The following is a 17,660-nucleotide window of genomic DNA, read 5'->3' on the forward strand; positions in this document are numbered from 1 at the left end:
ATGCGAGTGGAGAGAGAGGTTTAAGCACAGGTTAAAGAGGTGTGAATTGTCTCCAGCCAGGGCAGTTAGTGAGATTTTGCAAGCCCAGGCTTATCGTGGAGGTTACAGATAGTGTGACATGAACTCAAGATCCCAGTTGAGGCCGTCCTCATGTTTGCGGAACTTGGCTATCAGTTTCTGCTCAGCGATTCTGCATTGTCGTGCGACTCCAAGGCAGCCGTCACAACACATGGCAATGCAACTAGTTTGAATTGACAATTATCAAATAGCTTGCAAATACTCCTGAAGCTTGGTTTAATGCAAGCACATAGTCTTATTATGCAGCTGCTTTTCAGTAATCTTCATTACATTCTTATAACATTTCATCTTAAGAATCTTTATTTTTCTTTCTTTCCTGTCTTAAGACTTGGATAAATCAATAATTCCTTTTTAAATATTTATTGAAATGCTCTTCCCACAGTTAAGTTTTTGTTTATCATGACATAATGGCTAGATTTCATTCTCCAGCAGTCTGCCACATGAAAGGTCAGATTGAGTTTGATATGAAAACAATAAAGCAATTAGGAAACAGCTTAATATTATTTGAGAGTCAATCAAGGTAAATTACCAAACCAGTTTAACATTCAGGTTAATCTGAAGCAAATGTGATGTATCCAGTTTCCTCGCCTGCATTTGTATATGTAATTGAGCGCACTATTGAGTGAGTCCTTCATTGTCAATGACGATGCCCTTTGAAGGAAGCATTGAAACAAGGCTGGTTCGTGTGATTTAGTGAAAACACAATGCATCCAATGGCACTATTTAAAGGGGTTGGGCCTCAAATCAAGAAAGGAGCATAGAGCCCTCAGGATGTGCTGGTTGAAGATGGAAGTATTGAGGGATTGAATGTTCATAGTAAAAAGGAGACAGTAAAAGGGACAAAAAACCAGAAACACTCAAATTGACAAGAGTCTTCGGAAGACTCACTCATCTAGCTGGAAAGAATTGGATAAATGCGGAGAAAAAAGGAAGCTAAGGTAGGAAGAAATCAGTTTTGTAGGGTAAGAAAAGGCTAAAATGGTGATAATTTAAAGCTTCTTCAAAAATCCAGTTGCAAATCATACCATTAAATTGCACTTTTCCACTCATTTTTACATGACCTGAAGTTTGCCAAACAGAATTCTTGATTTAAAGAAAACATAAATATCAATTCAGAGATGGCTAAATCACATCCAACTCTATGATGATTAATCTGGGCAGTTTATATACCCAAAATAGGCTACTGTATCAGTTTTATATTTGTAGCAATTATTTTGCTAATATTTATGATTTTCCATCAATATCTAACTTTAGATCGTGCTGTGCAGTCTAAGTCCATTTTGCTTGGTTACACATCTTTATTGGATACAAGACTGAATGCTGAAATGACTCATTGTTGTGGCTGCCATCAAGACTCAAAAATACCATTATCCAGAATTTCACACTTGGAGGAGGACCGTTATCTACGGAACAGAGATTTAAGATAATTACCAAAAGATGCAAAGGAGAAGATTTTTGTTTAAAACACAGCAAGTTACAATGATCTGGAATGTACTATCTGAGAAGGATGCTAAGAAGATTCAGGGAGTGGATAAATACTTTAAAAGAAAAAACAAAATCATGACAATGGGGGATGACGAAGGGATTGGGAGTGTGGTAGCTTTTTCAGAGAGCCAGCAGAGGAATAATGAGATGAATGGCTGTACCATTCTACAATTATTTTAACACTTGGAACCTTTCCAAATGTGCCTTTTGAAGGGCAATATGGAACAATCAAAATTAACTGGCCCAGTCAACACTCAAAGTAATTAAAATTCTGTTATTGAATTTATAATATTCAAACATAGTTTAAAAATTACAATCATTTTTCCTGTTATTGAAATAGGCTTATTTTGCAATACTCCGTAACCTCTAGGTTTCCTTTTTAATTAAAATTGCTGCCTAAGATAATCCTGGCTAAAAAACTCAAAATAAAAAACTTTGTGATAAGATACAATATTTTTTCTTGCAATTATTAAAGGACTGTGTAAATGTATTCTAAATGACAAATTCAAAACAATTATAAAATGTTTAGAATTTTACATTTATTGTAAAGAAAACTGTACAAATAGTTCAGAAAATAATATAATTCTCTGAAGTTGCAGTGATCATTAACATTTGTCTAGCACAAAAACATTAATACAGTTATCAATCTGAACGGATTTACGAATTAATCATTTTTATTCCACATGAATGGACATTCAATCGACAATATTTCATCTTCAAACTTCTTTGGACTGGTCACCCAAGCCATTAGCTCATGAAATTATAACCTGCCACACACATTCAAGACACAGATACACAAAAACCACAGATGCTGCAAGTCTGAAAGAAAAACAGAAAATGCTGGGAACGCACAGATCAGGCAATAACTGTTCATGTTTCACTTCTGCCCACAGCCTGAAATAATGACTTATTTTCTTTCTCCACAGATACTGCCTGCTTTGAGTGTTTTGAACATTTGCCATTTTTGTTATACCAAACAAAGCCTGCAGCGCATTGCAATCTGAAAATATTGCACTCCAATACCTCTGTTTCCCTGATAATACTCAAACAAAAATGTATACTTGTGCGAATTTTTAAACAACTTTTAAAAAATGCAAATAAAACAAATATCCAGCTGAGATTCAGCAGTTTACCAAAAAATAAACCCTCTGACAGTCATGCTTCAAGGTATTTCTCTTGCTGTACTTTTGGGTTTCACAGTAGCCCACTGTTAATAAACAATAAACTCTACTGTAAGCCAAGTGTATAAAATGTTATTTATTCTCATTTTAAAACAGTAAAAGATGACATTTAATGAGACAGTGATATCTGTGAAATACATGGCGGCAGTTACTAATCACTAAATATTACTTTCTTGTTTCAACTGCTGAAAGGCACATAGATAGTTACATCTGTTTCATAAATGAAACCTTCCAAACTAGTCCTTTAAAATCAATTCATTATGATTTTCCTGACATTTAATTTTGCAGTGAAAATAACTGAAAACTATCAGCTGAAGTTGAATACACCCATTCATAGTCTCATTTAAGTATATAGACATCAATGTTTTGCACAAATACATGAAATTGATTAAGTTTCTTCAATCCTGTGTATGGTGCTTCAAGTGCCGTCAGTTTCTAGTTCCTGATATTCAATTTCTGGCTCGTTGGAACAAAGCTCTTCCAAAGCTAGTTCTGAAATAAGATTTAGTATAAATAAGATAGTGTATATTTTGTCAAGCAAGGCTTCTAATTTTTTTAAAAAGTGTTTCACCTGAACATAAGAAACGTAGGAGTTTTGATCAGTTCTGCAGTTGTCTAAAAATAGAATGACTGATTTTGGTGACAGCCAACTTTGATTCTAGGTAATAGTTGATGAAACAATTTCTGAAGCATCCAAGTAAAGAAGCAACATAAAGATTAATCATAACTCTGTTCATGTGAACAAAGCCTTAGGTGTTTCCTAACAATTTTAAGTCATTTATTCTGTTTATATGCAACACTCAGGTGCTATATGGTAGTGATTATGTTACTGGACTACTGATTAACAGGTTTGGATGAAAGCACAAATTTTACATTGGCTGTTTCAGAATTTGAATTCACATTTTGACAAAAGCTGGCAAGGGGTGCTACAAAGTTATTGGATTATTGTGAAAACACAACTAATTATTTAATGTTCTTTGTGGCAGGAAATCTACCAAGTTTACCCAACTTGGCCTAAATGAGTGACTCCAGCCCCCTGACATGGCCGAGCAAACCAGTTCTACTGCAGTGATTCAAGTTTAAAAAAGAAAATGGCTTCAATCTTTCCGATACTTAACTGAAGGCAATTTTGACTTATGAGGACTCAATGTCAGATAATCAGTCCAACTGAAACTAAACTCAAAATATCTTTCCAACATAAAGTGGCCTCCTGGTTGCTAAGCATCAGTCTAATCTTTCTTTAAGCTGTTTGGTTTCACGCCGTAATCCCTCTAATCACAACACAGGCAGTTTGAAATTAAACCAAAATCCCATACACGCAATCACCTTTGTTTAATGAGTCTAACTGAAGTTTCAACCTTTTCTTACACAAAAACACAGTTAAATTCACCCAACGCTGTACCTTGTTTCTAATACACAAAAATACAACAAAGACTATATAAAACCATCTGTCTTCTGACACTAGAATGATAGTTGAACTGAACTTAACAGACAGCTTGTCGTTCAGTATCATTACCAACTGAAAGTGTACCCCTCTCTCTAGTCACAGTGTGATGCTTAAGATATCACACTTATCTTAGTGGCTGGCCGTGTATCTGCATTAGTCTACTGGCTCCTAATAATGATCAGAAGCTGTACTCAGGTGTGGCTCAGCACCTGCGAGATTGTGTGGAAGTTTGAATGCACATGGCAATTCAAGGCACAGGAATACTGAAAAGAAAGACTGAAATGTTGAAAGTGGATCTGTGGTGAAGCATTGTTTGGGAGAAGAATCTAAGGCAAGTTTTGTCAGGAATGGAGTTTGGAAACACTCGTGTGGAATTTGGAGTGCCAGTGAGACCAGCTGGCTTCACTGTGATAAGGATTTAGGCTCATCAGAGGGAGAGAGGGTGCCATTGTCAATGGGGTGCAAGTGACATCCACCCCCCCTGGACTGGCTAACTCTAAGGGTCAGGAACAAGAGGGGGGTGGGGAGCGGAGGAAGGGGGGGTGGGGAGCGGAGGAAGGGGGGGTGGGGAGCGGAGGAAGGGGGGGTGGGGAGCGGAGGCCTCAGCCTCTCAATCTGCATAACAGGTTTGAGGTTCTTGCTTCCAGTCTGGACGAGGACGAGGGAGGTGAGGGAGGTGAGGTCGGTGAGCAAACTGCACACGGTACAGTGATGCAGCAGGACATGGGCAAAGAGAAGGTGAAAAGGAACGTAGTAGTAGTTGGGGATAGTGGGGTGAAGGACACTGTCCTTTGTCACAATGACAAAGTCCACAGAAGGGTGTGTTGTCTGCCTGGTGCTCAGGTCCAGGATGTCACATCTGGGCTGCAGAGGAACCTGGAGTGGGAGGGTGAGAATCCGGTCGTTGTGGTACATGTGGGTGCCAACGACATAGGCAAAATGCGAACTGAGGATCTGGGGAGGGAGTATGAAAAGCTGGGAATGGAATTAGAAAGTAGAACCGACAAGGTGGTTATCTCTGGGCTACTGCCTGAACCGAGTGCAGACGGGTGTAGGGTTGACAGGATTAAGGAAGTGAATGGGTGGCTCAGGGATTGGTGTGGGAGGAATGGGTTTGAATTTATGGGGCATTGGCATCAGTATTGGGGTAGGTGGGACCTGTTCGGGCGGGATGGGGTTGGTCTGAACCGTGCTGGGACCAGACTCCTGGCGAATCGTGTAAAGAGGACTGTAGACAGGGCTTTAAACTAATTAGGTGGGGGGGGGATGGTGTGAGGGTAGGTGACATTAAGAGGCCTAAAGTTAAGGAGAGGGTACAGGTAAGGGTAGAGGCCGAGGATGTCCCAATAATAAAGGGAGTAGGGGGCGTGACTATGGTTGGTGGCGTTCCGGCAAATAGGGTCCAGGTGAAGGCTGGGATGAAGGTGCTTTATCTGAATGCACGAAGCATTCGGAATAAAGTGGATGAGCTGGTGGCGCAGATCGGCACAAATGGATATGATCTGGTGGCCATTACAGAGATGTGGCTGCAAGGTGACAGGGACTGGGAGCTGAATGTCCAGGGGTATCAAGTGTTTAGGAAGGATAGGCAGGAGGAAAAAGGGGGGTGCGTAGCTCTGCTGATTAAAGGATAGCATCAGGGTGGTAGCAAGGGATGATATTGGAGCCAAAGAGCAGAAAGTGGAATCGTTGTGGGTGGAGATTAGGAACAGCAAAGGGAGGAAGACGCTGGTGGGTGTCGTCTATAGGCCCCCGAATAATGATCTGGAGGTGGGGCGGGCTGTTAACGCGCAAAAAAGTGCGGCGTGCAGAAATGGGACGGCCGTAATTATGGGGGATTTCAATCTGCATATTGATTGGTCGACCCATGTTGGACGCGGGGGGCTCAAGGAGGAGTTCTTGGAATGCTGCCGGGATAGTTTCCTTGAACAGTGTGTGTTGGAGCCGACGAGGGAGCAAGCTATCTTGGATCTGGTGTTATGTAATGAGGCGGGTAGAATCAGGGACCTTGCGGTGAAGGATCCTCTTGGGGAGAGTGATCATTGTATGGTGGAGTTTCTGGTGCAGATGGAGGAGGAGAAAGTGGGTTCCCGGACACGTGTCCTTTGTTTGAACAGAGGGGAGTACGGTAGGATGAGAGAGGAATTGGCGAATGTGGACTGGGGGAGCGCGTTGGAAGGTAGGTCTGCTGAGGAGCAGTGGAGGATTTTTAAGGAGATCTTTCTTGGTGCTCAGCAGAAATTTATTCCGATGGTCAAAAAGGACCGTAGGAGGAGAGGTAATAAGCCGTGGATAACGAAGGAGGTGAAGGAAAGTGTTAAATTAAAAGCAGAGGCGTTTAGAGTAGCTAAAAGTAGTGGGCGAGAAGAGGATTGGGAGAGGTTTAAATGTCAACAAAGATTGACAAAGAAATTGATAAAGAAGGGTAGGAGAAACTATGAAGCTGGGCTAGCGCTTAATACAAAAAAGGATAGCAAGAGTTTTTATAAATATATAAAAAGGAAGAGGCTGGCTAGGGTGAACGTTGGACCCTTAGAGGATGAGAAGGGGGACTTAGTGGTAGGGGATGGGGAAATGGCTGAGGTCTTGAATAACTTTTTTGTTTCGGTCTTCACGGAGGAGGACGTGAATAATTTGCCGGGTGTTAGAGATGGAAAGGTGGTAGGACTGGAGGGTCTCGATGACTATTACTAGAGAGGCGGTGCTCGACAGACTGGAGGGGCTGATTGTGGACAAGTCCCCAGGACCGGATGGAATGCATCTGAGGGTTCTGAAAGAAATGGCGGAGGTGATAGTGGATGCCTTGGTGGTTATTTTCCAGACGTCGCTGGATTCCGGGGAAGTGCCGGAAGATTGGAAAGTGGCTAATGTTACGCCGTTGTTTAAGAAGGGTGCCAGGCAAAAGGCAGGGAATTATAGGCCGGTTAGTTTAACGTCTGTTGTAGGTAAAATGTTAGAATCCGTCATCAAGGAGGAAATAGCGAGGCATCCTGAGGGGAATTGCTTGATAGAACAGACGCAGCACGGTTTCATTAAAGGGAAGTCGTGTCTGACAAATTTACTGGAGTTCTATGAGGATGTGTCTAGGGCGGTGGATAGAGGAGAGCCGGTGGATGTGGTCTTTCTGGATTTTCAGAAGGCGTTTGACAAAGTACCTCACAAGAGGTTATTGCAGAAGATCGAGGGACATGGAGTTGGGGGTAGGGTGTTAGCGTGGATAGAGGATTGGTTGTCAAATAGGAGGCAGAGAGTGGGGGTCAACGGGTGCTATTCGGATTGGCAGATGGTGACTAGTGGAGTGCCCCAGGGGTCGGTGCTGGGGCCTCAGCTTTTCACCATTTATATAGATGATCTGGAGGAGGGAACCGAGTGTAGGGTGTCGAAATTTGCTGATGACACCAAGATTGGGGGAACGGCAAATTGTGCGGAGGGTGTGGAGAGTCTGCAGAAGGATCTAGATAGGCTGGGCGAATGGGCCAGGAAATGGCAAATGGAATTTAATGTTGGCAAGTGTGAGGTGGTCCACTTTGGTAGGAAGAATGGTAGGAAGGACTATTACTTACGTGGCGAAAAACTGCAGCAGGCGACGGTGCAGAGGGACCTCGGGGTCATTGTGCATGAGTCGCAAAAACCCAGCTTGCAGGTGCAGCATGTGGTCAGGAAGGCGAATGGGATGCTGGCCTTCATAGCGAAGGGGACTGAATATAAAAGTAGGGAGGTCTTGCTGCAGCTGTATAGGGCATTGGTGAGGCCGCAGCTGGAGTACTGTGTGCAGTTTTGGGCGCCGCACCTGCGCAAGGATATTTTGGCCTTGGAGGGAGTGCAGAGGTGGTTTACTAGGCTGATACCAGAGTTGAGGGGGTTGAGCTATGAGGAGAGGCTGAATAAACTAGGCTTGTACTCGTTAGAGTTTAGAAGAATGAGGGGAGATCTCATTGAGACGTATAAGATGATGAATGGGATGGATAGGATAGAGGTGGAGAGACTCTTCCCGCTCAAAAAAGACAGTAGGACTAGGGGGCACAGCCTCAAGATAAAGGGGGGGCGGTTTAGAACGGAGTTGAGGAGGAACTTCTTCACTCAAAGGGTGGTGAATCTCTGGAATTCTCTGCCCGTTGAAGTGGTGGAGGCTGCCTCGCTAAATATTTTTAAGACGCGGGTTGATGGGTTTTTGATAAGCGAGGGGATTAAGGGTTATGGGGAGAGGGCGGGAATGTGGAACTGAGCCACAACAGATCAGCCATGATCTTATTGAATGGCGGGGCAGGCTCGAGGGGCCAGATGGCCTACTCCTGCTCCTATTTCTTATGTTCTTACGTTCTTATGAATTCGAGGAGAAATCCACGGAAGTTGCATTGGATAGCATTTGCCACTTGATTGCTGAGTGGTGTGTGTCTGACCACAGTTGGTGTGTTGGTTTATAGGAACTGAGTATTTGCAGAGAACATTATAGTACAAGATATAGTTTGTAACTTGTATTATCCATAAAATCTATGTATATTTATGAAGATATAGGTGAATGAAGGAATATTGTGTTATCATTATTGTCAATCATTTCATGTTTAATGAATGTTTTATATTTTGAAAGAGGTCTTGTGACTCTGTTCATGCATATTTCTGACAGAAGGGGTAAAAGTTACAGTCTACCGAGCCATGATTCCATTCTGGGATCTTCCCATTCAGTATCAACACCAACTGGGATCATAACAGTAGGATATAGAATCCAAGATAAATTCTGCAGTAATAATCGCAACAAATGATAGGAGGGGTGTACTGGGAACTGATATTGTTATGTTAATAGAAGTTTGTTGATCAATATGGTTGATAACAATTCAGTTATGAAAATTTAAGAGTAGTTGCTACAAAGAAAATAAAGGAATCTGCTTCTCTAGCTCATGAGAATTGGGAAGTACATATTAAGCCCCATTCTGTAATGCATAAAAAAAAAGAACTTCACAAAAATATATCATGTTCCAAGATAATAACAGATAGTGAAAACAATCAAAGAATAAGGAAATCATGAATGATCAGACATAATGACAAATACAGAATTATATCCTCGGCTTAGACAAATTACAAGTTATTAGCTGTTATAATGATCATGACATGCCTGCTGCGCAAGATAATACAAAGAAGTGAACAACTTGAGAAATGGGAATTAGATTAGCAAGGCTGTACGAAAGAATAACCAAAGGTGGAAGGATAGACAATAGGAAAGTAAAACATAAGTGTTGATCAATTCCGTACAAACAAAAAAAAAGGAATATTGAAGCATGAAAGGCAATCCAGGCATGAAGAAAAATTATTGAAGAGGAAGCACCAAATAACATCACGTGACAAGCGAGACTCCGCCAATGGGGAAGGATTGAGACTAGGGCAAAACTCAATGGTGTAAATAGGTTGTTGTGGTTAGTTTTCAGTGGTACAATATCCAAAGGTGCCTTGTATACTATCTGAAGGGCACGGAATCTGATGAATGTGACTATTTCATATGCATTCAAGATATCTGGGTGTCGCTGGCTAAGCCAGCATTTATTACCCATCCCTATTTGCCCTTGAAAAGGTGTTGTTAGCTGCATTCTTGAACTGCTACAGTCTATGTGATGCAGGTACATCCACAGTGCTGTTAGAGAGTGAGTTCCAGGATTTTGACCTAGCAACAGTGAAGGACTATGCTCAATTATACTCTGCTGATATAATCTATCTTCATTTCGAGCTTTAAAAACCACAAGAAAATGCAAGACTTGCACTTAATTTAACTTTATATTTAACGATCATTTAACCTGAATTGCATGTAAAAACTTGTCACATTGCAATTATACGCTCTTGTCAGTTTTATGCCTCAACTTTCAAGCTTGTGCCACAGAGAAACCTATAAGGTCCAAGCAACTCTACATCCTTGCTTTCCAAGCTGACTTAATTTTTGTTAATTAACCCGTAAATAAATCATAGGACACATATTGGATAATTATTGTAAAATTTTTTTTTGTACAAATAAGCTGACTAGAAGCAATGAGGGAAGGTTAAGAACATCAAACAAAAACCAGTAAAATAATTGGAATATGTCACCATGATGGTTGTGCAGACAGGTGCATTTGTGAAGACACAGTCCTACAAAACACAAAGCTCTTTGTTAAATATAGTTTGAGCTATATTAGATGATTCTAGTTAGTTATAGCTCATAACAATTGGCTTCAGAGTCTACTGGCATTCAGGTTAGGAAGAAAAATAAAATCATCCTAGGTCTTCAGTGATTTTGCATGATTTATTCTGGAAAGTGCACATATGTGGATAGTGTTTAGGACAGGATGCACACACTTTAAAATTGCCTGTCAAGCACTATGAAGAATGGACATTTGGGTAAAGTACTGGAAAGATGGGCTTATTATGGCCTACTGGCACTTTTCTGTTCCTGAAAATGTTCTTAGACTCACCATTAATCAAATAAATCAAAGTAACACATACACAATAAACGTCTCACCTTCACTTTCTTCGAGATCTGGTATTTTTTTAAAAATAGCTTTTATTCCATGCATAGCTTGATCATATAGGTGTAGCACATCCAAACAGTGGTCTGTAAAATTTTTGTCCCTCTGTGAAAGGCAGTGCAGCAGCAAGACAGTTTCTCTCAGGAACTGCACCACAGCTTCATTACCCAGTGAAGAAAGATTTTGTTGTGATATTCGAACAGTAAGCCACTGTCGATGTAACATGACTATTAAAGTCTTCAAGACCTGCATTGCAACAAAAATAGAAGAAAAAATGTAAAGTATTTATCATGGTTAATTTGTGCTTAACCACAATGAATGTGACATTTCAAAAAACCCTCCAAGTTCCTGAAACTTGCAAACTGAATATTCTAGCAAATATTCGCTCCGAAAGCATATATTCTCCTGTATGATCTAGATGTAGTAATTTTTTTCCGTCAATGTCACACTTCTCTGGAAAGACAAACCACTGAAGGCTGACATAAGAACAAGATATTAGCCTATGAAGTCCCAACGCATAGAAAAAGTGCAAAAGCAAGTGAGTCTGTATGACTGACAGCTCTGGGGACTAAATGACAAATGTCCCATTGGACACCAGATGCCTAACTGCATGAGGAGCTAACAATGTTTAAATCTTCTGGTAATTTTTATTAAACAAGCTTAATAATAAAACAAAATCTTTTATAATGTTTTACCCATATGGGAGTACACTCTAAGGTAACACTTACATCACGTTAGAAGCATCTGAATTTTTAAAAAATTAATTTTACAGGATGTAAGCATTTATTGCTTGTCCAGAAGGCAATTTAGAGAACAACACTGCTGTAAGTCTGGAGTCACATGTAGGCTAGATAGGGTAAGAGCGGCAGATTTCCTTCCTAAAGGACATCGATGAACCAGATGGATTTTTACAACAATGGTTTCATGGCCATCATCAGACTTTTAATTCCAGACTTTTTATTGAATTTAAATTTCATCATTTATTGTGGCAAGATTTGAATCTCGCTCTCCAGATCTTGCTCTGACTCTTTGGATTACTAGTCCAGTGTCAATACCACTATACCACTGCCTCCCCTAAATATACTATCCCTTCACACTGATACAATAGGGACAATCCAATGGTCGCTTAAATTCTGAGGTTTATAAAAATTAATTCGTGGGACATGGGTTTGCTGATTGGCCAGCATTTATTGCCTACCCCTAGTTGCCTCATGGCAGTTGAGAGTTAACCAAATTGCTGCAGCTCTGGTGTCACATGTAGGCCAAACCAAGTAAGGACGGTAAATTTACCTTCCCTCAAAGACATTAGTGAACCAGATGGCTTTTCCTGACAATTGACAATGGTTTTCATGGCCATCAGTAGATTCTTAATTCCAGGTATTTTTATCGAATTCAAATTCCACCATTTGCCATGGTGAGATTGGAACCCAGGAACACTAGAATAGAACATTAATTGAGTTCTTAGATACTACTCGGCCATTACCTCAACCTCAGCTGACACTGGATACTGCATGATTGTAGTGTCAAACTGGGCAATTACTGTGTATGTGTGACAGATGTCTAAATTAAGCAGATGCTTCTTCTTCGCCCTGACACTAAACTGATACCCTATCCTAAATCAACTCTGAACACACAGCATCATCAATTCTTGATTTTGAATAAGTTTTAAGGCTGTCTATTTCAGGCCAACTATTTGGAATCTCTATTATAAACAAATATTCATATAATTTTTTTGCACAATAAATTCTTTGGTTACCTCAGTATTGCATGGACAGTCTGATTCTACCAACACAGCGCTGGCACCAGAGTGGGTCAATCCAAATTTGGTGAGGAATCGAACGACCTAATGATATGGACAGATCACAAAAAAGAAAATTGTTTCTTTCCCAACTATATGATTTTTCTTTGATAATTAATACATACTTTCTCTTCCACACAAACTAGTTGTCATTTTCCTAACTGGCAGCACAGTGGCACAGTCATTAGCATTGCTGCCTCACAGCACCGGGGACCTGGGTTCAATTCTGGCCTTGAGTGATTAGAACATAAGAACATAAGAACATAAGAAATAGGAGCAGGAGTAGGCCATCTAGCCCTTCGAGCCTGCCCCGCCATTCAATAAGATCATGGCTGATCTGTTGTGGCTCAGTTCCACTTTCCCGCCCTCTCCCCATAACCCTTAATCCCCTCTCTTATCAAGAACCCATCAACCCGCTTCTTAAAAATATTTAGCGAGGCAGCCTCCACCACTTCAACGGGCAGAGAATTCCAGAGATTCACCACCCTTTGAGTGAAGAAGTTCCTCCTCAACTCCGTTCTAAACCGCCTCCCCTTTATCTTGAGGCTGTGCCCCCTAGTCCTACTGTCTTTTTTGAGCGGGAAGAGTCTCTCCACCTCTATCCTATCCATCCCATTCATCATCTTATACGTCTCAATGAGATCTCCCCTCATTCTTCTAAACTCTAACGAGTACAAGCCTAGTTTATTCAGCCTCTCCTCATAGCTCAATCCCCTCAACTCCGGTATCAGCCTAGTAAACCTCCTCTGCACTCCCTCCAGGGCCAAAATATCCTTGCGCAGGTGCGGCGCCCAAAACTGCACACAGTACTCCAGCTGCGGCCTCACCAATGCCCCATACAGCTGCAGCAAGACCTCCCTACTTTAGAGTTTGCATGTTCTCCCCATGTCTGCATGGGTTTTCTCTGGGTGCTCCGGTTTCATCCCACAGTCCAAAAATTGGCAGGTTAGGTGGAATGGCCATGGCAAATGCATGGGGTTATAGAGATAGAGCAGGGATTGGGTCTGGGTAAGATGCTCTTTTGGAGAGTCAGTGCAGACTTGATGGGCCAAATGGCCTCCTTCTCCACCTGTAGGGATTCTATGAAAACCATGTATGGCTATCTGCTCACTACCAACTTATTCTACGATTCTTATGTGACTCTAAATACCCAAATTAAATTTTGAACAAGATTCAAAAATTATTCGGCGTAAACAAAAAAATGCAAGTACTCTAAATGTGATCTGCACATCTACCCAGGGGTTTGTACCACAACTATATGAAGAAGCAGCAAATTTGTATTACTTTCAATTCAAGAGCGTGTAAACTTCACAATTTATGCTGCCTTAACCTTAACTATTCAAATGCTTCAGATGAATGAGTTGCCATGGTTTGCGACGCAATGATTTACTAATCACTAAAAAAGTGCCAACTAATTTGCAATATAATTTTATAATTACAGTATTTCTGGAATTTACCTCTTGTTCAAGTTGGAACCAGAGAATATCTGCAGCATTGCTGTCAGGTCTGGAGGAGGTATATGTATATAGGTTAAGAAACAGACAGGACGCTGGAAGAAAAGAACACAATTTTATTAAATTTATAAATACCAAGAAAGTCAACATCATGAAACATTGGCCCATAACTTCTGAGTTCTAGCACACCGTAACTGGGGAGTACTCAAAGATGTGGCAGGGAATGACATCCACCCCACCACCAGTCCCAGAGATTCCATGTTAGAATTATCCAACATTACTTGCACATGGAACACTCTGACTATGCCTCACCAACAGCTACCCTGATCCTAAAAGGGCTCCCACTCACCCCCTAATCCCCACAAGGTATTCCTCCACTGCTCAACCCCACTCCAGATCCCAATCCTACCTGCTTACCCTACAAAATTACCTTCTTCCTAGCTTCTCAATATGGCTGGATCCTTAAATTTACCTGCTTTACAGCAACCACTGCCATAAAAATGGACATGGCTTCCTTACCCCCAACTCTCCAGCCCTCAACACAAGGCCTTGGGAACTGACGAGACAAGACAGTTCTGCCCAGCCTGCGTCAGAAGGTTGGGCGAGAAATGAACGGCTGGGTTTCAAGGTAAGAAAATAGGTGCAGTCTGATTGTCACTCCATGGAGTTTCAGAGCCTATGGATTGTTTCTATCTTATAGTCAGTCGGATAAAGAGTAAAACAAAAAACTGTGAAATTCCATATCTTAACACAAATCAAATGATTGGCACATTTTGGGTCAAGCAAAATCATTGCAAAGGTGAGCTGCACTGTGCAATAGTCCCTGAGTAGAGTTTTGACTTTAATTATAACAAGTTACAATTAAAACAGCATACTGGAGCCTGATTCACTATCAAGTCACAAACTCAAGGACTGTAACAGTTATTTTCTGATCTCCACAATGTGGAGTTGCTGGGGTTGGACTGAGATGGGCACAGTGAGTAATCTCACAACATCAGGTTAAAGTCCAACAGGGTTATTTGGTAGCACAAGCTTTCGGAGCTCATGCTTCCTGGAGCCTGATGAAGGAGCATCATTCCGAAAGCTTGTGCTACCAAATAAACCCGTTGGACTTTAATTTGGTGTTGTGAGACTCTGATGACAACAATGCTTTCCTGTAGATACATTTTGCACAAGTCAGGTACTTCCTCTCAAGAAAGGACATTTTGGGATCTTATTTTTCTGGGTTACCTTTATTGTGCATCCAGCAGTTGGGAATCCCTCTCCAGTTCTTCTCAGTTAGGGATAATGTAACTTACAACCACAGGAAGAATACAAAATGAAGCAAATAATTCACAAAGACACAAAAAAGCAGCTTCCTAGAAAGATTTACAGGCACATGCACTACCAGGGTGCAATTGATCCACGTGAACTAAAATGTTTCAGTTCTGATCCTAACCTGTGAAAATGCTACTATAATCAATTTCTTCACATCGGACCAGAGAAGCAATTTAAAAAGGTAACTAGGATTCTGATAACTATCCAACAATTAATGACAGTATAGGGGCCTGAGAGCTAGATTGAACAAGAGTGAGGCTCAGAAATGATGCATGGTTAAATGATCTAACAGCATTGAGTGTTAAACACGAAAAAGGTTACTTGGGCAAGATGATATAAGACAACTGACAACCAGGAGCCTTGGAAATGTATTCCAAAATAAGGCTACATTTATAGGACATATTATAACAAATAATTTTTCATTGATATGCTTTTCAAAACTCAGGTTATCACAGGTAACACTCGTGCCTTCAAATCTGAGTGTTAATAAATTGTGACGAGCACTTATAATTTTAATACCGCTTCTGTAGAGGTGTCAGCCAGAGCTCTCCCTTCCACTATTACCTAATGCAACCAGTAACCAGCACCCAAAATAACCCATATATTGATGCCCTCTTCAACAGTCATTTAAACTATGAAAAAAATCTTCAACTAATGTCCTTAATAACTGATTGCGAAAACGAGTACCTCATGGCTGTCATAATTATAAAATTAACGTCAAAGGAAAAAACCAAGGTAAAAATTCATCCCAATATATAAATTCTATTAACATTCAGATTTTAGTTGAAGTTTCAACAACAACTTGCTCTTTGGATTACCTTTAACACAGGAAATATCCAAGACGCTACATAGCAGTTTTAAGGGTAAAAAAAAGTGTATCCAGTTTCATTGTTCTTATCTTAAGGGCTGACAAGGTTATTGAGGTCAACGCTGAGAGCAATTCAATATTACAGCTTTAAGGACTTTTTAAAATATCAGGAAGTATCTCATTAAACAAATTTTGAGCAGCTAAAAATAGTGGTGTGTGTGTATGTTTACTTATATCTGGGGGAAAGAATGCTTTGAAGCGAGCCAGGGCTGATATTTCATAAATTCTGTTGAGATACCAAAACTGGTATGTAAAAGCAGGAAGGAGCCCTTGCTCAAAATAAACGGCAGCTGAACAAACATGGACTCAGGCCAGATGTCCCTAAAAAGTGTGTATCCTTCAACTGACACCGGATATACATTTTACACATTCTTACTGGTCTTTATTTGGGGTAGTATTGTTCAAAATTGAAGTACCTCTCCTCACTCACACAAGTAGCCTTCAAAAAGAATGTGCACATGCAAATAAGGGAAAACAAATATATTCAAGTTGGGCATTTGCTATGCAAACCATTATTCGTTATATATTATAAGTTAAAAATAGTTTAGTTCTAGATTGTGCCACTGCTCAACACTCCACTGACCAAATTAGACGACAGCATTTGCAAGTATATTTTATTACTCTTAATCACCATCCTGTCCTTCATTTTTTTAAAAAAAATAGCTGACATAGAAGCATTTTACTCATTTTTGGTTGTTCCACAAAATGCCCATGCATTTTGTTTTTGACCTTGTATCCAAAAAAATGCAAAAATAAATTCAAAGTAATTTTTTCTCACCTGACTGTGAGCAGAACTTCAAGGCCAATTCTACATGATCTGTAAGATTTGCCAGGAGCTGAACAACAAGTTGAACAATGGAGCATGAAGAATCAGGCGAAAGGCATCGCAGCAGCACTTGGCTGCTTAATAACTGGTGGAACCTGACAGAAAATCCAAAGAAACTTAGCCAAAACAATTAACAGGAGAAAAAAATACTACAGCAATATTTTGTCACCTGATGACCATTTCTTTCGCATTAGTATGCTTGTCAAAAGCAGTTCAGCCAAGAGCCAACATCATTCCACTCTCTGGCTCAAAGACAATTTTAGAAATTTAGAAGACAACATACATTGATGCATTTTTGCTGGTGTTCTAGCACAGATTATTCTTCCACACACATTACCATCCCTGTAAAAAAGACAAAACTGATACTGAAATGATGTGAAAAAGTTGAACACCTGAGTTGGAGGGTGAGGGTTAAGAGAATGAGGATGATAATGATGAATTTTGATGTACCCAAGTTTTTGGTGCAACCTCAGGCCTGAACTGAGCGTAGAATGCAGCTGGAATGCAAACATATGAGACAGAGGCAGAAGTAAGCCATCTGGCCCCTTGAGCCTGCTCTGCCATTCAATAAGATCATTGCTGATCTGTTCGTGATTCGAATTCCACATTCCCCATTTACTCAGATAACCTCTGACTCCTTTGCCTAACAAGAATCTATATTTCTCCACTTTAAAAATATTCAATTACCCCACCTTCATTACCTTCTGAGGCAGAGTTC

At 40.6% G+C, this 17,660-nt stretch overlaps 1 protein-coding gene across 2 annotated transcripts in view; it reads right to left on the minus strand.

Annotated features, from left to right (window-relative positions):
• Positions 1–1,286: 1,286 nt before the first annotated feature.
• Positions 1,287–17,660, minus strand: part of atrip (ATR interacting protein) — a 49,822-nt gene continuing 33,448 nt past the window's right edge. The window contains exons 13-17 of one of the 2 annotated variants that reach the window (XM_080181785.1): positions 16,895–17,037; positions 13,935–14,026; positions 12,436–12,522; positions 10,673–10,925; positions 1,287–1,481 (exon numbers count right to left, since the gene is read on the minus strand). In XM_080181785.1, coding sequence (XP_080037911.1) covers positions 1,348–1,481; positions 10,673–10,925; positions 12,436–12,522; positions 13,935–14,026; positions 16,895–17,037 — 709 coding nt within the window. In that variant the 3' untranslated portion in view covers positions 1,287–1,347. The remainder of the gene's footprint in view (positions 1,482–10,672; positions 10,926–12,435; positions 12,523–13,934; positions 14,027–16,894; positions 17,038–17,660) is intronic. The other variant, XM_080181784.1, reaches the window with a different exon arrangement.

This window comes from Carcharhinus amblyrhynchos, chromosome 3 (genome assembly GCF_965287045.1).
Source record: "Carcharhinus amblyrhynchos chromosome 3, sCarAmb.v2.hapA, whole genome shotgun sequence".
Lineage (NCBI taxonomy): Eukaryota > Metazoa > Chordata > Chondrichthyes > Carcharhiniformes > Carcharhinidae > Carcharhinus > Carcharhinus amblyrhynchos.